At 44.7% G+C, this 27,882-nt stretch overlaps 1 protein-coding gene across 1 annotated transcript in view; it reads right to left on the bottom strand.

The window, feature by feature from the left end:
* Positions 1-27,882, bottom strand: part of dnah9 (dynein, axonemal, heavy chain 9) — a 187,644-nt gene that overhangs the window by 83,641 nt on the left and 76,121 nt on the right. The window contains exons 37-48 of the mRNA XM_074663038.1: positions 24,374-24,661; positions 21,281-21,491; positions 20,914-21,041; positions 20,397-20,505; positions 18,363-18,510; positions 17,603-17,777; positions 16,619-16,792; positions 16,194-16,401; positions 15,781-15,946; positions 15,011-15,113; positions 9,638-9,877; positions 1,312-1,473 (exon numbers count right to left, since the gene is read on the bottom strand). Coding sequence (XP_074519139.1) covers positions 1,312-1,473; positions 9,638-9,877; positions 15,011-15,113; positions 15,781-15,946; positions 16,194-16,401; positions 16,619-16,792; positions 17,603-17,777; positions 18,363-18,510; positions 20,397-20,505; positions 20,914-21,041; positions 21,281-21,491; positions 24,374-24,661 — 2,112 coding nt within the window. The remainder of the gene's footprint in view (positions 1-1,311; positions 1,474-9,637; positions 9,878-15,010; positions 15,114-15,780; positions 15,947-16,193; positions 16,402-16,618; positions 16,793-17,602; positions 17,778-18,362; positions 18,511-20,396; positions 20,506-20,913; positions 21,042-21,280; positions 21,492-24,373; positions 24,662-27,882) is intronic.

Here is a 27,882-nt window from a genome sequence, read left to right as displayed (position 1 = left end):
TCTCTGTTCACAGGTTAATACGGGTTCATCACAGACTTATCTGAGTTTAGTCGAACGTTGCTTTAATGCATTTTCAGGAGAAATGATTCAGAGAATATTAAAGTGAGACAGCAGTGCTCGGGGTGATAAAGAAATGTAGTTTGCCTTGCAGAGGGAGTTTGCATTTTGTAGATTTGAATAAGACCCAGGCTGATACAAAACAAATATTTGAGAGGAGAAGAATTCCCTTAACACCACCATGGCAGCCAATAAAGAGATTTCTTGAGTTGGAAGAGAAGGAGTGTGAACAGATTCTGCACCAACAAAGATTTTTTATCAGAGAATATTTATCCTCATTGACAACCAAGTTTCATTTGGTTCCAGATTTAAAGAAAAAAAGGATAAATAAGAAGAAATAAAGAAATCAGCCATGATCCAAATGAGAAACAGGAAAGAAACATGTTCTCTCTTTAAATTTGTCCACAGCCCATTTCTCTGAGGCACACAAACACATGTTGAGTGGTAAAAACACAGAGCCACACACTCCTCCTGTCAGCATAACATTAGTGTTAAGCCTAAACAGTGTGGACAGGGACACAGCTGAGAATCACAGCTGTGCAGAGGGTGACCTAGTTCATTTTCACTCTGGCAGCGTTTGGGCTGCGAATGTCTCACTCTGTGTCTCCCAGGGATGTTTGTTTTCTGCAAACTTCCTCTGGCAAACAGCTGCAGAAGGTGCGATGAATGAGATTCTCTGCCTTGAATTTCCCTCTGTATTATTCTCTGCTGCTGTCCTCATTGTCGTAGTATCACTTCCTTACAATGCAGCAGCCTCCAAAGACGTCCTTGTTTGCATGTAAAAATAGTGGAAACATGCTGCTTATTGCCGTGTGGCGGCGGGGGCAAATCGTCCTGCGTTTGCAGAATGTGATAACTCTAAATAAAATACATATTCTGTAGTTCTTCTCTCCTGCTCTCTCTGTGGGTGTGTGTACACATATACTTGTCAGGTTCTTCATTGTGCCATGACTGGTGTGCATGCGATAGAGCCGGAGAGGCTACTGAAGGGAGCAGTGGACGGAAAACCATTAAAATGTTTTCCAATTTGCCGGGCTGACAGGGCAGACCCTGACAGCCAGACCCCACATACCACACTGATTAATATTCTCCCCAGCCCTCCCCGGGCCCTCCGCGCTCTCCCGCTCCCCCAGCATCCCTTTTTCTCCTCGCTGTGTTGGCTGCTGATGTCCAGGTCCAGACACAGAGCAGGCAGCCTAATGATTTCCCCCTCCTCCTCCTGTCTTCCTCCGCTGAACTTTGTAAAACTCTCACCTCGTAGAACTTTTTCACTGTGTCCGCCTGCAGCTTATCAAAGACCTGGAAGTCCTGCTCCTCCACCAGCTTGTCTCTGTAGACCCGGCTGGACTCGTGCAGGTAGATTTTCAGCAGGTCCGGAGGGGCTTTGAGACACTCGGCGGTACAGAAGAGAACGCCCTGGGCAGAGAGAGAAGGGGAGAGGAAGGCTGATTGGGCCCGTTCATAGCACAACAAGCAGGAAGTAGAGCACAGCTACCATGGCTGAATCAATGGATATCGAGTGGGCAAGCTGCTAGTAGGTGTGTCACACAAACTCAGAAATAATGGCAGCGCTTTTCTTTCATCTGACGGTCTCTGAAGTGCCGCTGCATGGGGAGATAACTTCTGTGGGCGGCGGTTGGAGAAAGGAATTATGGAAGTGATGAGTCTGTATGTGACTGTATGTGACTGTAAAGCTTTCTGAGACTGAAAAAGGATGAAAACCAGAACTCCTCTCCTCTAATGTCCACTGTTTCTACTGTCTGCAGTTTACTGTCACCTCCACATTTCACCAAGAACACTAAAAGTTAACACGAGTTAGAGAAGATCACTTCTTGAAGGGAATGTGGAAGGACACACATCATTAGACTTGTGATCTAAACACTGTCAGGAGTTTAGATCACAAGTCTTAGGATGTGTGTTCTTCTTTAGTATTTCCAGTCTGTGTGCAGTTTCGCTGCAGACGTCACCTGTCTGTTCCTGATGCACTGAAATGAAGCCAATCTGCAGATGCAGCCACATTTGATATGACTCTGAGCTTCCTTTCTAACAGCTAAAGGGCACCTGTCAGTCACGTGAGCTGAGCTGTGTCTCTGATTGGGAAATCAAACAGTCCTAATACCCTTAAAGTCTGTGTTCTTTGCTGGGTGTGTACATGGTTTCTGATTTTTCTGCAGCTGGATTCAAGTGGATTCTCATTGAACAGCAACTTTTATGGTGCGGCCACACCAAACGCGAATTTGCGGCGCGATTACATACAAAGTCAATGCAAAGACGCTTTTAGCCGCCGATTCGCCTCGGGCGGCGCGATTCGCGCGTTTGGCGCGGCGAGTTTGGAGCGTTCACGCGTTTGGACGGTAGACGCGAATTCGCTCGAGTTCAAAATATTCCCCCACGACGTCATTGTTTTGACGACGTTGGGGGGCAACTGCCGCCTGCTCCGTCTTCAACTCCGCCGGAGGATGGAGGAGAAAACAATCTGTGTGGTGTGTCATCATCCAGAGTTATACGATACGACGTGTGTACTCTACAGAGACCGGAAAAACAAGAGTAGGCTTGGTTGAAAGTCTCTGAGGAGACAGGTTTTGAATGTAAGTTCTGAAAACATTCGTTCCCGGCTGGATCTGCCTGCACGGGCTATCACTGAGTCCGACTGTGTTTTCCTCAGTGGAGTTTTGAGCCTGATAGAGAGAAGAAAAGTGCGGGCAGGGGCAGAGCGAGGGAAAAGATGGAAGTTCTCTGTGCTCCTCTCTTTCCTCCACCCCTTCATTATCCCCAGGGAGACCTCCGGGAACATGGGTCGGGGGTTCGGGTGGTCGGGGGTACGGGGGGTCGGAGGTTCGGGGGATCGGGGATGAGATCGCAGGGAACAGCCAAGCAGGGCTGGTGGATTACCAGGGAGAGGCAGCAGACATTGATTGTGATCTCCAAAGCTTTCACACACTCTCCTGTCATGCTTTGGAAACCACAGCTCATTGTTTTTCAGCTGCACTTTTGGACTTTCGGTCTTTAAATGAACGAGCTCTCTACTCCGCATGCGCAGTACCGCGCATTCGCGTGTTCGCGCCTCAGCTTGTCAAAAAAGTCCAGCGGCAAGACTCGGGCGTTCACGCGGCGCGTGACAGGCCATTCGCGCGAGTAAATTCGCGTGTTCGTGTTTGGTGTGGCCGCGGCATTAGAACTTCCTCATAGGCTTGGTCTTAGATTGATTAGAGAGCGCCAACACACAGTCTCGATAATCCAAACATGACGAGACAATTACAATCACATTTCATTCTGCAGCGAGTAGAGCAGTAGAGTACAGAGACAATGTAAAAGTAGCGGAGTAAAAGTAAAGTGCAATGAATATAGAAACTCACTTGAGTATAGACCCTTCCTAAACCTACTTAACAAAGTTCTGGAGTTTAAAGGGACACAAGGTTAAAAAGCAGCAGAGTCCCACAGAAATGTAGTCTGATATGATTAAATTGTTTGGTTACAGAATCTGGTTTTGTTTCTGTTCTGTGGGCTGTGTGCAGTTTTGTTCATTAGGTTTTTTCACTAAAAAAGTTTGATCAACAAGTTTAACAAAAGTAAGAACGCCTCCTTTTCTAACAGAACACATGCACAAAATGAGGTCTCGTTTAAGAACACAGTATGCAAAAGGGTTTATTACTACACATGATGTTCATATCTGCCAGGTTAGGCTTGAATATGAGCTACAAAAAATACTAACGCATGTTTCAATTCGATTTGGACTGGATCAACAATGTGATTTTCTCACAATTTTTTTTCAACAGAATGAGCTTACAGATAAAAACTGACTGAAAAATATCCTTTTACTCTTTTCTGTAACTGCAAAACACAAACACACTAATACATTTTAAATGTATCAAAACTACACAATATATATTTTCTTATTTTTAACAAATTACAGCAAATTCCCTTTTTAATATTCTGAGGTAGGATAAACTGCAAAACAAAGAATGTCTTTTTATTAAAAGTGTAAGTGTAATTATAGTTTATCTTGAATAACAAAAAATAAACAAATAAAGACTTAATATTAGTTTTTATCTCGGCAGATTTGAATCATCACACACTTGTAGTGATTTTTAACTGTCCTGCAAAGCATCGTAACATCCCGTCTACAGAAGAGCTGTTAGTCAGCTGAAAGAAGCGCCTCAGAACAGAGCTGAACTCCTCATCACTAACACTCGTCCATGTGTTTGTGCTGAGCCACAGAGGCTTTTTTTTACAGGGGTTTGAACCTGAAAACAGGAAATGATTTTCATGTAGATATCTGGTTATAAGGGGAAAAAAATCCTCCTCAGATTATCCACACTTGGAGTCATGACGCTGGATCGTGTTCCTCCTGCTTCTGCTCTCTATACAGACTGATCTGACACCTGACTGGTCGATACTACTGAGTCCACAAAGAGAAAAGTGTCACATCCACTCAATAACATCTCATACGCACAGTATGACACAGTACTGGGGGTTAAACGTCTTCCCCAAAGAAGACTTCAGCATGCAGACCTGGGATTGAACCCTCGACCTGCTGACTTAGAGACACTCGACTCTACCACAGAGCAACAGTCACCTCTAACAGAAAACAATGAGCAGACGAGCGTTTTCTGGATGATTGATGATTAATGCGTCTCGGCAGGACGCCGGTGTGACGTGTCGGCTTTCCCAGAGGGCCCTTCAGGAAGCAGCCAGGCAGCACTCGTCTCAATCTCCACTCCTCGCAGAACAGGTGCTGCAGAGGATGAGGATGGAGACGAAGAGGCGCCTGGGCACTGTTTGTTCCCCTCTGCGCTCCGTCACCCAGGAGGCGAAGCAGAGGCAAACAGATGTTGAGTGTTTCCAGCCTCAGAACTTATTCCAATCAACAGAATCATCTCCGGGGACGGAGCCAGCTGAATCTGATCTGCTTTCATATCCCAGACTTCTGAATGTGACAATTGGCTGCTAAATCCTCTGTGTAATGGTGCAGACGGGAGGTGTGCCTGTGCGAGGGTCTGTGTGTATGTGTTTGTGTGTGTGGAGATTCAAATGGAGACAGAATTATCATCACTACTCTCATTCCACAAATACTGAGATGACTTCATCGAGTATGTGTGAGTTATCTGCTCCTTCAACTCTGAACAGACGGGCTTGTTTTGTTCCTGGACGGGACACAGAGCTGAATATTTGGATATAAACTGGATCCATCCTTATTCAGGTAACAGATATTTTATAATCAACCATCATGTGTCACTATCAGCTTTTCAAAGCATTCATGTCCCTGTTTGCTGATAAAACACTGATTTAACTCTTGATGACCTGGGTCAGATAAAATGGCACAGCTTCAGAGGTCTAGTGGAGCCCACATCCTGGTGAGGGACAGCCCCAGAAAACCCACTGGACTGGACAGACTAAGAATTAAATCAATAGGTAGAGTCAATAAAGAGATTAGTGTCATCGAAATGCAACAAACTCTCGTCCCTACAGGTGATCAGAATGTTACAGCTGTACGTTTTTGAGGGAGGGAGTAAAGAAAGTCTAAAACAGAAGCTCAGTGGAGAAGTATGTGGACTGGGTTTGCTGTTGGACACAAAGCTTTCCTTCCTTACTCATGCTGTCAATCATAGCTCTGTGGAGTTATAGTGTGAGAGTGTGTCTGAGGGAAACAAAACACCATATGGTTCCTCTTTATTACTGTCACACTCAGGCTCTGCATCGCACCGATCAGAAAAGCACAGAGTCTTCACAAACTGAAGAAGAGGATTTTGTTTCTTCACCCTGTCTGTCCCCAACCTCCCACTGCTCTGTCAGCTCAGAGTCATGAATCTGTCTGTCTGTTTCTCCACCTGTCTGTCTGTCCAACCCCAGCCCTCCTCGTGCCCTGACAGCTGCTCTGAGCCCTAAACAAGGCTTCAAACCTCGCTAACAAACACACCCAGCTGACTCTCCTCTGAACATCACACAGACACGTCGTACAGTCCGTACGCTCCAGCTCTCTGCACCATAACACTCATGTTCCCTCTTTCTTCTCTGTCTTTGTCTTTCTCTACGTCCATCCCTCTCTCTCTGCCTCGTGTGCTTCGTGGAGCTCATTTAGTCTGACGTGGGGAAGACAGCGCTCGGATATGCCCGTTGGTCATGGCAGAGAACGAACGCTGGCAAACGCAGCTCTCTGACACCGCTCCCAGCCGGATGCCAAACTGTTTGTCTAACCCTGAGAGGGGGATTTGGCCACTGGACCTCGCTTATTGTACGTCCAATTTAACATCCACTGGGCTTAATGATCGGCCCGATGCTGAGAGACAGATTTGTGGAGGCAGAGTGCATGAAGAAGAACGAGAGGAATACTGTACGAGAGTAAGTGGTGAGGAGGAAAGTTGCAAAAGTAAAGAAAGGATAGAAGCTGGCTTTCTTTCAGGTTACTGATCCCACACAAGATACTTCACAAACACACAGCAACTTCAGACTGCTCAGATCTGTTTTTGTCCTTCAAACTGAACAAACTTCAGCAAACTGGGCAGTGACAGCCGGCCTTTGATTTAGATGAAAAACATCTACTGTTACCGATGAAAAGAGGCTCAAAACTGGATTAAACTGAACATTTCATCAGATTACCAAAATAACATCATCTCTTCAGGATTTGCAGCTCCTGTTCTCTTAAATAAGCAGATTTAGTTCCTTGGTCAGGCTCCAAAAAGACGGCATGTGCTCTAAAGATTGAAATCTCAATCAGCCTCTTCAAAGAGACAGAAAGCTCTTTGGTTTTTAACTTGTTTGGGACAGTTTTCAGCCTGTGAAACCCTGACTTCAACTCATAAAATCCTCCAGTGAAAGTTCAAACAGGTAGAGAAGCAGCCGCCTGTTTTCTGGACCTGCCTCTTTTGTCACATTTAAAAACACCTTTTCCACAGAAAGCTGTGAGCACACAGTCTCCGAGCCGACTCTCCGGCTCATTAGAGTTGATCAAAATGAGATGTTTGCCTCGGGCTGCATTTCCAAGTTTCAAAGTTCTACAAAACAAAGTGAATCACAAAAAGAGCCTCCAATTATTTCAGCCGGCGCAAACATCTGAAACGTCAGGCTGGAAAACACGGAGTGACAACCACTTAGGCCTCATGCTGGAAATTAAAGGAAGCGTTTGTACCGCCGCTCCAAATACTTCCCCACATCTGAAGGTGCAGCAGCTCAGAGGTACAGAGCGGGAGCTGCTCACCTCCTCCCGGCTGTCCTAACGTGTTAGAGCCAGGAGCTGAATAAAGTTAGGCAGACAAACTTCAAACCAGCCCAGGCCTTTCTGCCCGTCTCTCTGCTCTCTGTGAAGGAGGAGAGGGGAGCTGAGAGGAAACCCTGACACTGTTTGCTCTCTGTGGGTATGGGACGTCCAGACAGGCTGTGCAGACCTTCTTAAAACAAAGACTTGGATTAAACCAGGACGTGGACTCTTTACATGCTGGATTTGAAGTGTTAATGTGAGGATGAACTCCTTAAAGCCACAGGGCACAGATGCGTGGTCTGGAGTCTGGGAAGTGTCTCTCTGAGGAGGATAATTCTGCAAGCCATTCCTGACACTCCTGTTTCAAAGTTTGACGGGTATCCTCTCTGGCAGGGACGGAACCAGGATTTCAGTTTTGGGTGGACCAAACCAATTTTAGCTGACAAGTATCACTATGAAAATAAATACCACTGTTACCTTGTATGTTTTAAAGCAGACTTGGTTGTTTTTTGCTCCTTTAATATTTGATTGTATTTTATAATGTTTGAGTGCATCAAACAGGCCTACCTGCAATCACTCTCTACGGTACTGACCAAAGAGTAGCGCCCTAACACACCAGCAGGCCGTGCTGCCTCAACTCTCCATTTATTAAAGGAAGTAAGAGCAGCAACATCGTTCTCTAGTCCTACTAGTATGACACGGGGCTGAATGCCTCATAACTCTCTTTAACTGTGTTTTTTCCCAGACAAGCTAAAAGACTGAACAAATCAGCTCATTTTATAAGGCAGGGTATCTAAAAACAACAAAACAAGCACAAAGATACAACATTTTATGACAATCGCTTCTCAACCATTCTTTCTGTTTTGTAACCAGCAACCATGAGACAAAGAAGTGCTAAAATCTGCTGTTTCTCCAGTGTCCGCTTGAGAAGTACAGGAAGTCCCAGATATACCAAGCCAAAACAGCAGTTTTCAAAGCAGAAATTAACCTGTTTACAGCCTGGTTCAAAAAATGTCTCCTGTCTGAATCAATAATTTCTCTTTCAGCGCACACTGTACAGGGGGGTGAATTTTTTTCTAACTCTGCAGTTCAGAGGATATTAAGATCGCAAGCTCGCCCAATCAGAGGCACAGCTCAGCTCACATGACCCCCCGACACCCTTTAGCTGTACTTAAAGCTCCGATCACTTCCATTATGGCCGTGGTAGCCAATTTGCTTCAAAAACTTTTTTTTTAAAAGAGACGGGTGACGTCAGGGAGACTATGTCCATTGATTACACAGTCCATGGTGTTTTGATTGATAATCAAAATGATTTTGATGAAAAGTTTTGGTTGTGCCTGTCAGAAAGTGGGTGGGCCTGGGACTGACGGCCCACCCAGGACTCTGCCCCTGCTCTCTGGACGTGTGTTTGGAGAGAGCTGTGGATTAACTGACATCAGTGCTTTGTACAGAGATTATTACAAGAACTCTACTTCTTATTTATTTCATTATTTTATGTTATTTGTTTTTCTTCCTGTCACCAGTGTTATATTTCTCCTTCACTGTGTAATAACTGTAATGGCTGAATTTCCCGGAGATAAAGAGTTCCTGATAGTGATAATCAAAGTGAAATGACTTGAAATACAGAAATGAAGGAAGCTTTAATGAGATGAGTTTGGTAAACATTGTTGGCACGCATGATGAAGGTAAAGCATGAGAAGTTTGGTGCAGAGCTGTGTTTAATAAAGGAAAGAGAGCTTGGTATAAACAGCTCTGACTCACAGACCTCTGGGAGAGGAGCAGCTCTGTCTCTGGCTCTAAGTGGCTCATTCTGATATGAAAATATTGATCACTGCACTTTTAAAAAGGTGCATATAAAACAGATTATTACTGCTCCTATATGTTAAAAAATGGAAAGGACCCGGAGCTTTCTTTGTCTGCTCTTAGATGGAATTACGAAATATGAAGTTCTTATAGCTGAGTGGCTTAAAGCATTAATTATACGACAGCGTGTGTTAAATGAGAGAGCCTGCCCTCCGTGAAACCGTGGAGGATTTTGACAGAAATATCGCCCTGAAAGCTTCTCCCTCGACAGCCTCCTCTCCCTGATATTATATTCATTTAAATACATTAAATCATCACTAACAGCCATGCAAGTGCAAATCTATTCTATTTTCTGTTACACTTATTTCAGACTTATCCCAGACTTCAGAGCCGGATCTTAAATCAATAATAATTTAGATGAGAAATTAGTGACAGCAGCCTGGCTCTTTCCACGTGGGAAGCAGAGCCTGAGAAAAGGTTGAATCTAACTTTTTCCATTTCACTTCTGACATTTAATTGCAGATAGATTAACCTGCGGTGGCTCTGCAGGTGAATCCCGTGTGTATGCTCTGTGTGCGTCACCTGGAAGATGTTGGAGAGGTCTCTCAGGTTGAAGATGTAGTGAAACTTGACGGCCGTGGGGAGGAAGGTGGTGGAGATACGCTGGTGCAGAGCCAGGGCCAGCTGCACCAGGGTGGGGCAGCTCCTCTGCAGGGCGGGGCTGAAGCCGTCTCCCCTCAGGTGCTGGGACAGGATGGAGGTGTAGATGGTGCTGAGGGCCTCAGCTCCAGGAAACGACAGGGCGAAGACACAGAAGTGCCTCTGCAGAGGGAAAAAACAGTGAACGCCTCGTTAATGATGGAGTGATTATCCTCTAACATGAAAAGAAAAGTCACCTTCACAAAGGGACGGCTCCGTCATTTAAATATCTTTATGTTTGACCTGGGAGTGCATGGCTCTGCTGTGGAGGACATGAATCAGTGTTCTGTTTCTACTCGTTATCATTTACATCCTGTCTTTGATTGGACGCTGTGTAAGTAATGAGCTGGGTACAAACTTCTTATGTTTATGGCTCACACATTAGTGCACGGACAGTTTCAAGAGTCTCTGAAAACTCTGCTTATGTCAAAGACTGCACAACAAAACAAAACATTTAGAGCTCTCCCTGCTGGATAGCTGCAGAGGAGGTCATTAACCAAGCCTCCTGACCTTCAGGATCCAGTACTGAAGATGTTTACCACAACTGTTCAAATAAGGGAATTATCTCTAAACTCTACAAGATACTCCTGAAAAAGAAACTCCATAGAAAAGAATATGTCAAACCAAAATGGGAAAATGGGAGGGAGGAAGTAATCTTTCAATGTTAGATGAAGCTGGTCAAATATGTTGAATTATGGAAATGATCTGTTATGGAAATGCTCAAATTCTCATGTTTGGTGAGAATCTGGTTGGAAGTGGTGCATTCGCTTTTCTGAAACTCCACATTTTACAGGAGGGGACACCAGGGAGACAACCACTGACACATTTCCTTGGACTGCCCTGGGATAAAATCATTTTGGTCAGAATTTCATAAAACATCAAGATTCATAATTAAAGCAGATATACCTTTAGTTTTCCACTGTACTTTAGGGAATGTTGATTCTCAGATAAGAAGTAATGATAGCTAACCTTTCTGCTTGTTGGCTCAGCCTGTAAAAACACTATCACTAGACAGCGGTTGCTTCCTGAACCCCCGACAATACAGGAGAGGATCAAACTGTGAATGATATAAATGCTATGAAAAGAATCACTTATTGTTTAAGTTTGCATAAAAAATATGTTTTTGTTAACTATGGTGAAATATGTCAGATCCATTCAGACTGATTTTGTGGAGGTGATGAAATAAGGAATTTATAGTGTTAAAACTTTTTTCTGTGCTTGGGGGTCTCCAAAGGCCCCAGTCTGGGCAGGCCCCGAATTTCTGAGCCTTAACACTTCATAATTTTTTTTTTCAATTCCCAGATCTTAGACTATTGAGGAAGAAGATGCAGAATCCAATCATCCAAGGGGTTCAGTGAGTTTGACTTTAAAAACTTTATTCAAAACAAGCCATCTTGAACAAAGTGGGTTGAGATGTCTGTAGAGAACCAACTAAATCCATTCTCCCCACACTCTGCTCAACAAACATTCTCTTCCCACAGTAAAGCCTCCTAAAAACCTCCTAACCGCCTCCTCCGAAGGCAGAAACAGCTTTTTTTTATCTCCTAGACCAGTAGATGTGTCATCTGTTCACATGACCTGAAAGACGTCCCCTTCCTCAGTTCAGCATGCTGACTGGCTGTTCTTTTCTTGAACAACAGGAGCTGTTCTCCTTGGGTCCATATTTGGAAGGTGTGCAGTAGTATTCCATTTTGAGATTATATTGGAGTTTAATTTGGGGTCAGGCAAAGGTAAAAGATAAACCTGTAGCTGTGAATATGTTGGTCCATGCACAGTGTGCTGTATCTGTTTATGTGTGTTTATGGCGCTTGTCAGGGTTTTATAAAGATCTGTTTAAACTTCTGATGCAAACCAAATTGCCCTTAAGCCTGCCTCACATTACAGGTTTTTAAAAATCTTATAAGATTCTGAAATCAGGCTGTATCTCACACATAAGGAGTATCTTCACAGATCATCTTCTCTTAAATCTTAAGCACGCACTAACTACGAGATATGAAAATACTGACCACCACACACTACAGAATTTCAACAAGATGCACCACATGTGCTCAGTTGTTTGATCTGAGGTTTTCAGCTCACTAATGGGACAGGAGGAGAGAAAAGCAGAGCTGTCTGCAGCGGTGCCTTTCATCCATTACGCGCACGCAGAGGGACAGAGGTGAAACTGTTGCTGTATCAGCCAATAATGGCATGATCTCACAACCATCACTGATAAAACAACAGTTTGCTAGTGAAAATGGCGTGGTTATGTGTTATTTTCAAAGGCATAATTGAACTGGCTCGAGTGGGCCAGTGGAGCGCGCAGTCAGCTGACCCAGAGCCTTTCAGTTTCACTTTGAGCCTGCGTTTGTTGTCTGCTGTCCGGTCTCTGGGGCTCTTTCTAATTGTCTGTTGTCATCCTCAGTGAGAACGAATGTTTTAATCATCCAGGTGAATATCAAACATGTTTAGAAATTATCGGATTACAGGTCTGTGAGACGATTGTGAGGCTAAAGATTAATCTGTCAACCGCTCACACTAGAAGATAAATCTTGCCAGAACGTCGGGGACAATTTTAGTCCCCGACCAGATTTCCTCCCCGATTGTCGGGGGACCGAATCTGGGATAAATCGGGGCGAGAATCCTGTAGTGTGAGCCAGGCTTTAGGGAGCAAACTGGTGTAGGCTCAAGTTCGGTGTCCTCAGGTGTCTCCAAGTTTTTGTTTTTTTTTTTGTTTTTTTTTTTGTCAAGGCCAGCCTCAAGCATGCATGTCAACTGACTCTCCAGGAGGCCAAGGGTAGGGAGTTTTAGGGCTTTGTCACTCGTAAACAGGAGAGGGCCAGCTGCTCAAGTCTTCACTTGCTAGTTAACTGGAGGGTGATAGCCTATGGATGGTCGTAGGTTGGTGAGAAGCACCTGACTGTTGTATTTAAGCCACTGTACATCATTGTTCTTTAGAATATCCCAGTATTGAATTTCCTTAAGAAATTCCACATCCGTGGTCCTATATAATCTTAACTACCTGCAGTGCGATGGTGGTTTTGTTTTGCTTTCCGGCCTCTTGAGACCTTGTTATGCTGTATCTTAGGTTGATGCTGTACTCTCTGCCTCTGCCATGTTGCACCTCATTCTTTGAACTTAAATAAGAAAAAAAAAAAAGACCAAACCGCAGAGGAAACTATTACTTTTCCATGCATATATGTCCTGATATCTGCCTTTCAGAACTCAAAAATGAAATAATTAAAAAAAATAAAATACAAAAAAATAACTTAATTGATAAAATAAAAAAAAAGAATAAACCAAGTCTCCTTCAACTTAACAGAGGAACTTTTATACAGCTTGTTTTTGTAGAGTTGTGACTTCTTCATCTGTATTTTTTGAGCAGTTTAAGGTCTTATTACACAGAAATGATCCAAATCAACTCCAACTGTTCTTTGAAGACAGCCCCTCTATCTCCTCATACAGTACAAACCAGAGTTACAGTGTTGTGTTTTCACATCAGCTGAGTCACACCTCCATTATTCATAAGCCTGAGCCCGAGAAAGCTGGAGGGTTTGAATCTACGCTGCAGCTTCGATTAAACAATACGTACGACCTTCTAAATGTTTAAGCACCTCTAAAGAACACCCAGAATAATCCAGTGAATGTTTTTCTGCCTCATTTGAAGAAGTTGGGAATGAATCACGTCCTCCACGGACTCTGAGAGCAGAGTTTGACTTTGGGTGTTGGTGGTACACAGACTTCAGTGGAGCAGCTTTATAATGACCTTATTTAGAACAAGATACAGTCTGAGTGGAGCCGTGGGGAAGCAGATTACAACTCTAAGGTTCAAGCGTTCCTCTGTCCCTGCTGTGATCACAGCGTTTAACAGCCGCGCTCATCTGAGCCATTAAGAGCTGCTGCTCGGCAGCGCACGCTGTTTGTATACGTCTCCTTTCCTCTGTTTCTGTACATTCTCATACTCCTGCTTCTGTCCTAAAACTTCAGCCTTTCTTCACTTGTAGGGGTCACATTTAGCTTCATGAGGACAGGCATGTGACAGGAAGACAGTGATTTCACTCAGAGACAGGAAAAGGAAACAGTTTAAACATGCACTGACTCAGTTTAACACAGTTAAAAAGCAAAGCTGCTCATTTCATGACTCCAACCTTGTGTGGTCAAAAAAGTCTGTGTTTTGCAATCATTCACCTTGGAATTTTACCCTAAGAGTTTTTTTCATTTGTTTGTTTTTAACCGGGTTCACGAGTTATCCTTAATAAATCAGACCATCCAAAATGAGAGTTTGGATGTTCAAAGGGGGAAATGACATGATTGTACAGCCTGTAACAGGATTTCTGTGAGATTGAAGAAAAACATTTTAAATTTTTATTGAACTTTAATTTCAGCCTACGAGCAGCAGATCTTTTCAGAGGCCAACCTGGATGGTACCTCTAAAATCTACATGATTTTTGTTTAAGACAAGACAAAATGTACCAACTGCCGATGTTACAGTGGGTATTTGAGCTGGATTTAAAGCCAAACCTCTCCTGTGTGGACTGAACATCTGATGAAACTGTAAAGACTCTGAGAAGGATTCTGTGGTGGAGGACTAACTTGGAGAACTTTTGTTCATAGATTTTTAACTAGTTCTGCTGCAGACCAGCACTGTCTCAGCCATGACGCTCTGCTGCTCAGAGCGCTGAGGGGTCAGACAGGGTCAGAGACCTACAACAACATCTGTTCACTGGTGCAATCAACCTAGCACAGATTCAGATATGTTTGACTTAGGAATGTAGAAAAAAGTGCAGGGACTATTTCTAAATTATTCTGTGATGCAGTTTGTCCTTTAGGGGGCGCTTTAACTCCAAGATACAAATTCTCTCTGCATCGTCTGCAGCCTACCCCAGGTTGAGGCTGAACGATGAGGCTTTAGCTCTGCAGCTGCACCCTGCATGGGTGTTAAACGTCCATCACAGGACGCCTGACGTTAATCATGTGACCTGAAATAGTCATGCTACTCAAGCTGCTGTCAGTCTCAGAGCAGTCAAAGGAAAAGGAGTTTAAATCAGGAACAATGGTTGAGTGGATGAGATGTAACTTGAACCATGAAGACAGGAACACACAGCATCAGTCTGAAAACACTTTGAGGATCAACAAATGAAGAAACGAGGATGAATTCATAACCTGCACGGGGAACCTGTGCACATATAACCTCAGCACTGAGTTGCATAACCACAGAACACACTGTGTTGTGAGGACAGGCTCTCAGCGTGTGTGTGTTTGGAAGTGTGTGTGTACCTGCAGTCGGGGATTGATGGTGAAGCTGCCAGCTGTGGGGTTCATGCAGGACACGTATTGAACGTTGTGTATGTCCTTCAGAAGCAGCTTATTACGGTCGTACCTGGGCGTACACACACACACACACACACACACACACATGCAGAAAAAACATTATTCAACATTTACACACACACACACACTCTGAGCTGATATGGGCGCCTCAGCTCCTTCTCAAGCTGGCGTGGCTCAGCGGCGTCCTCCCTCCTCTCAATTTCATACCTGAGTCCTCCACGCGTATCTCTAATGGCCAAGCGTGTCTAAGCCAGTCGGCCTGTGTGTGACGCAGTGGAACCGTGTTCAGAAGGGTCTCACGGTGTCACACACACGCGGGCTCCAGGAGCCCGTTGAAGGAGCTCACACAGCCTGAGCTCATATTTGAAAATGTACAGCATATTGATACTGAGGCTGAGTAAACGCAGAGATCCTCTTCTGCACATCTCCTTTCTCTATGTTAATACAGAGTCAACACAGCTGAGGAGAACCTGAGAGTGTGAGGACGGGCTCTGCAAAAAGAAATACATATAATCACTGGGGAAATGTGTGATTTGGTAATGCTCCCAGCTGAAGAGGTAAAGGATTAAAGAAACAGAGGTTAACTAAAGGAAACCACACTGCTGCTGTAGGATGCAGCTGGAGAGCTGTCAGCTTGTTAACATCCTGGTCACACACTCCATGTTTGCTCACACATGCATATATTCCATATCTGTATGTAAATGACAGAGCTGTACCAGTGGCTGTAGTCCATGTGTTGGCGTATGAGCGTGTGCGGCTGCACCGTGCCGTAAGCGTCCACCTCGGGCATGTTCATGTCGTCTATGAAGTAGATCAGTCTCCGGCTGCCTGGAGGGCCGTAGTTTCTGCCCGCTTTCTTCTCCAGGGGCTTTTCCAGCACGGCTGTGTGGGAGAGGAACGGAGGAGCAGAAAATGAATGCTGAAAGAGGTGGAATTGAATTGCAAATTTATGGAACAGTTCAGAGATGTAGAGCCATGGGTCTGTGCAGAGACGTGGGATTTAACAGGAAGGGTACAGTAAGTCAGTCAGTAAGGAGGCCACAGATGCTTTACATGTGCTGCTTGTCTCCACATCAGCTACTGTTTTTATCACAGTGTGAATCCTGGGACGTGAGAAGATGCTCCCTACCTTGCAGCATGGCAGACGTGGTGTAATAGTTGAACGGGACGTTTTTAATCATGTATTTCTCAGAGTCCAGGGATCCCAGTTTGCCTCCGACCTGGACAGACTTCCCTGTCCCGGCGTTCCCAACCAGCATGACAGGTCGGCAGTGCTCAAGGAGGCGGTCCATGAAGTACCGGACTCGAATGGTCTCAGTGGTATGGACCAGACAGGCCTGGAGTGAAAGTAAAGTGAATGAAATCAACAGGCTACGCAGTAAAAACAACACAAGAGGTACAGATGACTTTATGACTTTACTACTAATCACAGAGTTCATTTTAATTCTAGGAGCTTCTCACTGAAGAGTGACCTGTTACTGACTGCACTAATCTGTGATAACTCCAAACCTCACAGATCAGAGGAGGTTAAAGCCTTGAAGCCGGCTGCTCTACCTGCAGAGGTGTGTGTGTGTCCATCTCAAACTTGGGGACAATCTTGGACCAGGGTTCAAACTTCTTGCTCGTGGGGTCGATGTAGTAATCGAACACGGTGCCGTGGGATGGGAACTTGATGGTTTTGAACTCGGCCACCCACCACTTGCTGAACTCCACTCTGTAGTCGACCAGCTGCGCTCACACACACAGGGACACACACGGGGACGCACACACACAGACAGAGACACGGAGGGGGAGCGGTCAATACTCTAAAATGACTTCCTGTGAGCGTGGACTCCCCGTACAGTAGCTATGGATCCCTGCGTTTGATTTACTGTGCTGTGAATACGGAGCGGTGGACAAATAAAGGAGGACGATGCAGAGATAGAGCCACAGCAGCTGAAGGGGAGAAAATGAGAGATGGCAGGCCTATCTATCCATCTGTCCCATTCAGACAGTGCAGCAGCCTCATCACCTGCTGGCTGGCAGCTCCGCGCCCTCCTCTCTGCCTCCCTCACTACCTGTCTCCTCCATTCACTACCAAGTCTCCAGTCAATAAAACCACTTAGCATTTAAATGCATCTGTGATGGGAAAATAAAGTGGAGTACATTTGTAGAGAGGGCAGAGCGCTTTTATCCTATAACTTGGATGGAAAGCGTTACTGTATGCTGCTAACTGGATTGCTTAGCAGCTTCTCACCGCCGCTCTCCAGCTGATTTAAATTCAGCGGGAACAGAGTCCACTTCATTTTCAGATGGAGATCTCTCCCATTTCTTCCACTGGAAATAACTTTTTCGAATGACTTTTCATAAACAGAGACACAGAGCTGAGTTGCGTAAGAGCCATCAGGGCCTGAATAGCAGGAGAGGAATACCCAGAGAGCGGCTCTTTCAGGAGGGACAGAAAAGAAATCATCGGGCTGTTACAGTCGCCTCCTATTCTTTTCCCCTTTATGCAACCACTCAGAGAGCCTCTCCAGTGCCTGCAGGCCCCCGCAGTACCTGATCCTGGAACATGGCCCCCCCAAAGGCCCAGACGGCGGCGAAGACAAAGTAGAGCTCGTAGAGTTCTTTGGCACAGTCTGGCGGCGTGTTTTCAGGAGTCAGCAGACACTCCAGCAGGTAGCACAGCATCTGGACCTGACTCTGCTCGGGGATGGGGATGATCTTCTTAAACCTGAGGACACACAGACGGGTTACATCACTGCTGACCTCAGACGCTCTCCAAAACAGGACAAACACTGCAACACACACAGAAAACAAACCAGGACTGAGAGGACAGAGAAAAGGACCAGGATTAAACATGTGTCCCTGTTTTCTCTCATCTGTTCCAGAGATGTTCATGTTTGTTTCTTCATCCAGTGAAAATGTTGAATAATGCTTCAGACGTTCATATTTGACAGAAAAACAGCTTCATCTGAAAAGGAAGTCAGGATTCCTTCAGAGCGAGGGGTGGGAGCTGTCTAAGAATATCTCGGTGTGGTTCTGGTAGGTGTGCAGTGGTTCAGTTTTTGTTTCTGGCTCTGCAGTGAAGACTAAATATTCCTCCTCTGCATCCTGTTGTTGTTGTCTGTTCAGCTGCCGTGCTGATGGAGGTGTTGGAGGAGGCGAGTGGTCTTGTACAATAGGATGCAGGACGGCGTCCAGCTTTTCTGAGTCAGTCCTTGTTTGTGTCGGCCCACTTCAGCCCGCCCCCCTCCCTGTGTTATATCACACCCAAACACCCTGCGTCATCTGCACCCAAGCTCAGCCGCAGAGTTACCTCGTCCTGAGTGTTTCCAGGCAGGAGGGGAGGTACTTGTCAAACAGGATGGTCAGGTTGGCCTTCTCTGATTGGACCTCCCGCCTGTCTATCCAGCTGGAGACGGGCGGGTTCCAGCCGAGGTCTGCGGGGTTTATGTACAAGATACCTGGAAGAGAAAACAAAGAAAATGTTTGTCTGTCTGTGGTTATCTCACATCTGAGCGTGTGTTTGAGGTACAGTCTGTTCCCTGCCATCATCGCTCCCTGTTTCTTCCACAGTGTTTAACAGAAAGCAGGGTTTTGTTGTCTGTCTGAGAGCTGAAGTTTGTGAATGTGGAGCTCCTGAAGTGATTCTTTTTAAAGCTAATCTATATTTTGTCAAACCCTGGATTAAGCTAAAGGTTGTTTTGTGAAGCTGAATTTGTGCTAATTCAAAGAAAGTGCTCATGATGAACGATGGATGGACTTCTCATCATTTCTGTTTACATCTGGATTATTGTTTGTTTTCATGGAGATAGCGACATGTACGCAGGTCCAGGAGAAATTTCCCTAAAGAGACTGGATGAACTAGGAAACAGTGTTTTTGTGTTACATCAACATTTGATAAAGATTTTAAGGTTTCCTTTCCATCCTGATGGAATGAGACTTTTCTACCCAGGTTTTAGTCTCTGTCTGGATGTGTGACTGAGGCGTTTTTTGACACGCTTCTCAGAGTCCAGCATTCAGCCCAGGGTTACTGTTGCAATATTTTTGCCATTCATTGACGCTTAGGTAAAACAGGTACAGACGACTTACTTCGGGGATATGTGTGTTAAGGGTAAAAGTGACAACCAAGGCCTTGTACGTCTACCACGTAGTTATTTTCAAAAACGAGTATCCCCCCTTGTTTGTTTCTAATAATACCTTCGTCCACACGACAAATCTGGCAATAAGTGTGGCTCGAGGCATGCCAAACCCATATGTGTCAGTGTTTTTCCAGATGTAAAATCCATGCCAGCCAATCAGAATGAACCCGTCATTCAGCTGTGAGGCTTGATAACCAAAAACTCTTTTTTTTCCAGCGTCTACATGAAAGCAGAGTTTTCAGAAAACTATGGTTTGGTGTGGATGACAGCCTTAAAGGTATGAAAATACATGTTTACCAGATACCCGGCTACGTGTGGACATGGCCTAAGATCAGCGGTAAAAACCATGTGCTCTTCCTGTTCCCCTAATCACTGCTTCACCTGTAGTTTCTACCCTCTGGTTTACCTGAAGCGCCCCCTGTGGTGATTGTTGAAGTGACAAATACATACAAGCTTCCTCTGAGCTCTTACTTCCTCCAAAAACTCTGACAGGAACCAGATGACTGTGTTGGGCTGAACTTCCTTCACGCTGTACATGTGACAGGGTTTTTAATCCACTTAAAAACAGATCTGTTGGAATCAGCGAGCTCTCTGTGAGGGTTATTAAACTGTTGTTGGTGGTGGATAGAAATAAGTGGAGGGGAATTTGGGATTGTTTGGCTCATCATTAAAATGCATCAGATGACTTGTTCTCCTCGCTCTGGTCTTTGTTTTTGCATTTTTAAAAAAGTGTCAAAAACAATGGTTTGTATTCAGTCTGACTCTCCATCATGTCTTAAACGGTCTGAATTAACACTGTTTAATAAAATAAGCATGTCTGAAGTGACGGCTGCAGAAACTAATGTGTGGGCTGATAGAACGATGACTGAACATCTTTAAAGGAGGAGAGGAATAAATTAAAGTTGGCTCTTTATGGCTGCATTAACAGCATGACATGCAACGTCTCTCTGGTTTGAGGAATATTTATCTAATACACTAAAAATATAATGTATATGTTAAGATATAAAGAGAACAGCTGATTCAGAGAGTTGACTTTACATGTTCCTGTCTCTATCAGTCCGTCTGTTGACAGATTCAGTCTTTCATGATTCCTCTGAACCTTTTTTCAGACGGTGATGAATGAAATGAGATTTATCTGAGTTTCATGTTGTATGTGGTTGATGTGAGGATTGGAGAAAGAGTGAGACAGAACAGAGCCTATAGTGGACCTGCTCTGGAGACGGTGGCGGGCGTCGCGGTGCGGAGGTGGCTGATCTCAAACAGAAGCCTCATGGTCGGGTTCAGAGGGATCCGCTCGTTACTGGCCAGAGTCAGAACCTGAAAGAGGAGACAGCAGGTTCACATGTTGTTATATAAAAGTGTGTTTCTCTGGCTTATATCACCTGCTCCCCTCAGATCCTTTCACTCTGCAGACACCTGACTGGTGGATATTACTCAGACTATAAACACAATCCAGAACACCTGCTGTGCCATCCCAGACCTGTGAGAGCAGATTCAACAGTTTCTCTGCACACAGATGATAAATATAGATGTAAACAGAGATGACACCAGCATCCATCCTCTCCTCCACACAGTACAAACAGCTGACTGCTCTGTGACAGCAGTAATGACTCAGAAACATCACCCTCTTCACATCTCAACACTGATCAAGTGGACAACACTCAGTGGAAAGTCATTAAACACTGAATAAAAAGCCTCCCGTTCACACACTCAGCTTGCTCACACCTTGTTGTCATCCATGACTGTGTTCAGTGACTCGATCCACATCGGGTCGATGTCCCCGTCCAGAACAATCCACTTTGGTCCAGTGTGGCTGACGTTTGCAAGCTCTCGCATGATGTTAGAGAAGAGACCTGAAGAGGAGAGGAAAGATGAGCTTCAGGGGAATCAGACGCTCTGAGTTAAGAAGAGGACGGCGCCAACTCAGCAGCACCTCTCCAACAGGCCGAGCCCCAAACCCTTCTCCTGCTCTAATTAAAGGAGCGTTCAGCTCTTCATGGGAACTAAATGTACTGAATGAACAACAAGGTGACCTGAAACCAGAGATCCATCCCAGTCCTTCCTCTATGCCATGATGACTCCACAAACTCACCATCCTTCCACTCTCTGGTTGCCGGGTTGATAATGCCAAACAGCTCGTCATTGGTCACAGCTTTGGGGTTAAGATCCGCCCACACCGGCCTGCGCTTCATGTTCTGATAGGTCCTCTGCAGTGACCTCAGCACCTGGCTCTTTCCTGTGCCAGCGTTCCCGATCACGAACACAGAGTGACGCACAGCCAGCAGCTCCTCCAGCTGAACCACCTGAGAGAAACACAGAGGAATGTTGTATTAACCTCTTCAGACGGAGTTTTTAACCAGCTGCATCATCCCCATTAAAAAGTGGGAACAAGTTCAGAGGAAGCATCCATCAAAGAGCCCGGCCTTAACAGAACCTGACTTTAGCAGTTGGAACAGATCTATCTGGTCAAACTGAAACGAAAGTCACTTCAGAGATATGTTCTCAGCTGTTCCCACCTGAACCCTCCAGGTCCTTCTTCTGGACAGCTGCACAATGAAGAACTAACATTCACTAATTAATTCACCTATAATTTAACAGATATTTAGAGTGTTTTCAGGGTTCCCTGTTTCTCCACCAGCTATTTAAGTAAAAACCAGTGATGTGCATTAAAAAGTGAAATAACCAGCCACTCGAGAGTCCAACATCTTGTTTGAATCGTGTTAAAAGTCGACGCTGGCCAAAAAAGGATGCATCAGGTGCTCCAGGCTGTGGTTGAAGGATCCTTTAATGTGGATGAGACTTTGACTCCTCAGTGTGCAGCACCAAGTCTCTCTGGGTGGCCTTAAGCTCACACATCAGACTGAAGCTGCTTACACTGGTTTTGCAGGAGCAGAAATCCTTTGCAGTGATGTCAGACCTGTTTACAGTCCATCCGTATAGTCTGCACTGAATGAAGTGAACAGGTCTGTGTTTCTTTTTGTGCTGCAGCTTAAAGATCAACAGCAGAGTGGTTAGCACACGAGCCCAGCTGTTTGAGGACATTTAAAAGTGCTGAATATAACTGGAACCTGTGAACGTATCCCCATGTTTTTATGCACAGGACCCTGGGAGCTGGCACAGTGTGTTCTTTCTTTTTTTTGAGCTTGTGTGTTGGTGTAAAGAGCGTGCTAACGCTGTTATTAACTGATTTTTTACAGCTCAGAGGAGCTAAACAGGTTTAATAATCGATAAAAACAGTGACGCAGCTTTCCATGAGCTGCAGCTCTTCACCTCTCCGTCACAGTGCTGTGTTTATGGAGGATATACGGTGATGCAGAATGACAGGGTAATGTGATGCACTGCAGTGCAGCGCAGCAGCTTAGTCCACTGTTCACAGAACACAGTAAGTGACAGCAGTGGTCTTCTGGAAGGACAGATATCTGCTCCCTCATTATTCTGTGTTTGCACAAAGAGAGGGCTGCCATGCATCATAAACGTTTAATGTCTCTAATCTCTCCTGCTGAACAGAGGATGTGCAGCTCCTCTACATTTGCACACAAGGAGAGGAAACAACGTAGAGATCTGGACATTTAAACCAGGGAGGTGACTCAACCTGCTGCACAAAGACTTTTTAAAAGTGCTGAGGCTTTGTCAGTGAACATTTTCCTAACGACATTACAAAAGCTTCTCTCTTTGTCCAACCATCTGCAAACTGTGTTCCCCTCCTGCTCCAAAGACCAAGACCGGCGAGGGACATCTCCAACTCAAGGATGCAACATGACCAATCCAGAGCTGCCTGTTTGAAGCTGAATGAAAATACGGTCAGGATACCAGGGCTGGGGCCATATGCTTTCCTTCCAATTTGATTCCTTTCAGTTTTTGGGGTGCGTGCGTTTCTTCAATATTTTTAGTTTGCTTTTTTAACACCAGGCCATGTGAAAAAGTTAAAAGATGATAATATCTACAGACTCTATAAGGAGCCATATTTTCCCATAACATGCACATCACGTGAGTCAGAGAGAAACATTTCACCCTCTGCTGAAGAAAAGTAGTAACTTTTTTTTGATCCAGTTTATAAACAAAGACTGAAATGAAGAATTTGAATTTAATAAAAAGAAGATTTTTTGATAAAGAATTGATGTTGTCAAACAAATATTCTGATATATTGTATTCAGATTTTTTCTCCCACCCCTTCAGGACATATTTCTGTCCAGGCTGTCCATCAGCTCAGGTGTATGCAGTGACACAGAGAGTGTGTACCAGAGTAACGGAGAGAAACAGGCAGAAGGAGAGATTTCCTCCCCACTTCCACTCAAACACACAGACGCTGAGTTCAATCAATGCCATCGACCCACTCCTCACAGCTCCTCACAGCTCCTGGCAGCTCCTACTCACTCTCCATTCATCGGCTCAAAGGCCCCGGCTGATTACTGCTGATGTGGGGACGGCTAATGTTAGCAGAGGCTAACGCTGAAGGTATGCAGCGTTTCTCGTGGTCGTCGTCTCTTTGTGTGAACCAAAGGTTGGTGGCACAAACAGAGACAGGAAAGTTCAGGCTCTGGTGGATGCTTGTTATTGAACAGCCCTGTTCTCTCCCTCTCTGGCTGAGTTTCTCCTCCTCTTTGTTTATTTCACTTCTGTCTCTCACAGTGTCGGGGTTAAGTGGCGTGCTGCAGCGCCGGCCTCCATTGATGGAGTGTTATTATGTGGTCTGCGTGTCTGTTTGACCTGAGGCAGATTGCACTTATTTCCCCTGGTCCTGCGTTCATCTGTCTCTGACATAAACCACCTTCCACTGTGCATGTGTGTGTGAGTGAGAGTGTGTGAGTGTGTGAGCCTGTAAGTAACTTAATGACTGGAATTAGGTCAACAGCTCAGGCACCTGAACCCTCATCGCAGCCAGCCATTGGCTCTCTGCAATATTTGCCCGATTCATCCAGCTGCTGCAGACCTGTCTGACACTAATGTGTGTTTGCAGGCTGAGCGTTATGATGTGAGCTAAACAGGTTTCTGAGAGAACTCGGATAAATCTAAATGAAAGTGCTACAGCTGTAATATCTGTCCAAAGTGCTGAAGATGAAGCCTCCGTTTGGGGACTGAGCTGCACTCTGCAGACGCTTGGTGATTGTGTTTGCTTTCATCCAACACGTGAGATTCTCAGATCTCCTCAGCCTGAATCTGATAAACTGACTCTACAGAGACAAACCTTCAGAACAAAGTTGTCCTCAGCTTGCAACTTCAGAGTCAGGATGGACTCCTTCACGTGCTTCTCAAAGTCCAGGTCCCTCTTCCTGGGGACATCCAGAGCAGGAAACAGGTCCCCGATCAGCCCCATGAACACCGGCATGTCGTCTGTGACGATCTTTGGGATGTTGAAGTCTCTCAGCGCTCGCATCAGGACCTGGTCCTCTGCTCGGCTTGGGTCTCCTCTCTTCAGAGAGCCGGCCACCACCAGGACAGACTTTATGGCTCTCAGACCCCAGTCGTAGTGGTCCTTTAAAAAAAGCACACACAGGTTTTAGTTTCAGAGAAAACTCAGAGAAAGGTGTGGCTAATTAAAAATAATGAGCTGCTGGATTCTCCCTCTGCTGTCTCAGGTAATGATTTAATGAGGCTCATCAGGGTCTGTGTGGGAAACTTCTGTTCTGCTCTGATCCTCCAGCTTCATCATGAGAGGAGAAACGTTTACTGTCATCACACAACAAAGAAGAGATGCTTCAGACGTCCACGTGGTAAACACACAGTCAGGTAAGAAGGTGATACTTCACAGTGTGTATTAAATACTGTGTGCTGTGAAATGTGTGATGCACAGTGAAGAGTGTTTACTGGATCATTCATATTACAATAAATAATGAACACATGCTTCACTAGAAGAAAGACGGGTAAATATGTTGCACAAGGAAAATAAATCTTGCACTTGTAGAAAAATGTTCTGCATGAGCAGAAAATGTGCTGAACATGCAGACAAATGCACTGCACCTATAAAAAAATATCTAAAAATGATTACAAACTCTGATGCTTAGGGAAACTGGAAAACCATTCCTTTGTCACTGGAGTTGATGTGTCCTGCAAAAGAAATCATTTCACTTCAGGTTAAAGGACATTCAGCATTTCTAACCCTTTGCTTCTTTGCCTGCACAACTCATTTTGTTTATTTCAACAAATCTGTAAATCTGTCCAACTGGAGGATTAAAAACAGTCAATAAATAGGTAGGATCACAGTTACACTGCAGTAAGTGATTAAACTGTGTTAATGATGGGTTGTCTGTTTCAGCCCGATAAATCCACTCTCAGGATTTATTTCCACAGTGTTCCATGACTATAGAAGTATATTTGAAAAGAACAAAAATGTGTTCAGCAAAAGCACAAAAATACGCCAAAGCCAAAGCCTGAAAAATTAATGGACGTTGTCTCCCTGACGTCACCCGTCTGTGTCTGAAACAGCAGCTGCGTCCCGAGTCAGGGTCTGCAGCCCAAGAAGGCTCCTTGGCCTGCTTAGACCACAAAGGCTGAAGTGAATTGAGCCGGTCTGGTCTACAGAGCATTTCCTGTTTGTCACTCCTGATGTCACACAGTACCGCCCTCAAAAAAAATAAAATGCAAGCTGTTATAGTTTTTATTTATTTTTTTATTTATTTATTTATTTTTTTTAAGATTACTGAATTGATTTAATGTATTGTTTGAATTACCTGTAAAGGTTTTTTTTTTTCTTCAGAGAATTTACTTCTATGAACGCAGAATTTTTCTATTATAGTTTTACAGAGAAGAACTTTTTTTCCTTTGTATATTACTTAAAAAGAGCCCAAACAACACATTTTTCCTCAGTAAAACAAAATCTTCTTCAATGTTTTAGAAATACAATCACATAGTCTTATCCGGGAATCCTTCACATCTGGATAAAACAGGACTCCTTCTGAGGTTCGGCCGTGTCCATCATCTTTGGTGTTCACGGCTGCAATGAATTTTGGGATATATGAGGCTAAGAAGGATTCACTGAATGCGTCCTTTGCACCCCCTTAAAGTGATACTCCGGGATGGAACAAGTTGGGTCCTATCACAAGGTTTAGGGCAGAAATTACCCCTACAGCAGTGTTTTAGTGCAGCAGAAGCCCAGAGCGCTCACACCAAACACCCCCTCCCTGCTCCTCTGCCGGTTTCCTCTGCACTCAGACGGGGCCATATTTTACTTGACCAAAAACACAAATAAACGGACTCCCACTGAAAAAATCTGATATTGGTCTGCATTCACACTTTATTTAGAGAATTTTCAGCGCGTTACTTTCACACAAAAACACCGCTAAATAAGGCTCTAGTTCTCATCGTGTCTCTTCGTCCTGGCAGACTACCTGTGTTTGTTTATATCTTGCACGCCGCACGCAGACTGATACACTAAGCGGCGAGCGCCTCGTAGCCAGCTGTGGCTCTGCAGCGGAGGTAGCGCCGTTTTACGATGAGAACTAGAGCCTTATTTAGCGGTGTTTTTGTGTGAAAGTAACGTGCTGAAAATTCTCTAAACAAAGCGTGAATGCAGACCAATATCAGATTTTTTCAGTGGGAGTCTGTTTATTTGTGTCTTTGGTCAAGTAAAATATGGCCCCGTCTGAGTGCAGAGGAAACCTGCAGACGAGCAGGGAGGGGGTGTTTGGTGTGAGCGCCCTGGGCTTCTGCTGCACAAAAACACTGCTATAGGGGTCATTTCTGCCCTAAACCTTGTGATAGGACCCAACTTGTTCCATCCTGGAGTATCACTTTAAAGGGAGGCCGGATTCGTCAGCTGCACCAGCCGCGTTTTGGAGGAGCCTTGGAATGATAGGACAGCCCAGGATTGGGTCACAGCTATTTTTTAAGCAAATCGGCTTTGAGTCCCCACTCTAACAGCCATAGGGTGCCTGTCAGTCATGTGAGCTGAGCTGTGCCTCTGATTGGGTGAACTTGCAATCCAAGTATCCTTTAAATTGCCGAGTTAAAAGAAAAATTAGCCCCTCGTTTCAGACAGGAGATGTCTTAGTTTCAGGCTGTAAACGTGTATTTCTGCTGTGTCTTTTGGCTTGGTGTGTATGTGATTTCAGTAGGGCTGCACGACAATCACAATGTCAGCACATGCAATTACGTAATCGCAAAAGAGGTTATCGCAATCGCAATCGCAATGTCAGCACATGCAATTCAGATTTTTCTCCATGATAACCAAGCAAGTCTGTAGACTCATCATGACACAACTTTTTTTATTAAATCGCAAGCACAATCGCAATCGCAATATTGTCCACCTAATCGCAAATCACACCTTTTCCCCAAATCGTGCAGCACTAGATTTCAGGTATCAGAAACAGCAGCTTTCAGCTCCTCAGCATTGGTCTCATATTCTTAGACCGGAGGTTGCTGCTTGGCCAAAGCAGAAAAAAAACAATAAACTGCACTTTTTGAAAAATAATGTTTGAGTTGTATAAAACATAATGTACTGCAAAGCAAACATTTTGTATCAGCTGAAAGATATATTGCATTGATAGAAATGTAATTAGCTCTTTATAATAAAGGCAGAGCAGACAGAACATTAAGTCTGTGTGCGTCAGACAGAAATTGAGATGAAATCCTGAGAAACAGGCGGAAACATGCCGCCGTCGTGACCACACACTCTCCTTAAACAGATTTTGTATCTCAGTGGTTTCATTATTATGTTTTAAATGGTTCTGTAGATTGAATCAACCGAGAAATGTCACA

The sequence above is a fragment of the Halichoeres trimaculatus genome, unplaced genomic scaffold (assembly GCF_033239565.1).
Source record: "Halichoeres trimaculatus isolate MK-OKI-2021-1 unplaced genomic scaffold, fHalTri1.1 fHalTri1_scaffold_23, whole genome shotgun sequence".
Taxonomy (NCBI): Eukaryota; Metazoa; Chordata; class Actinopteri; order Labriformes; family Labridae; genus Halichoeres; species Halichoeres trimaculatus.
This window is presented reverse-complemented; position numbering and strand designations above follow the sequence as displayed.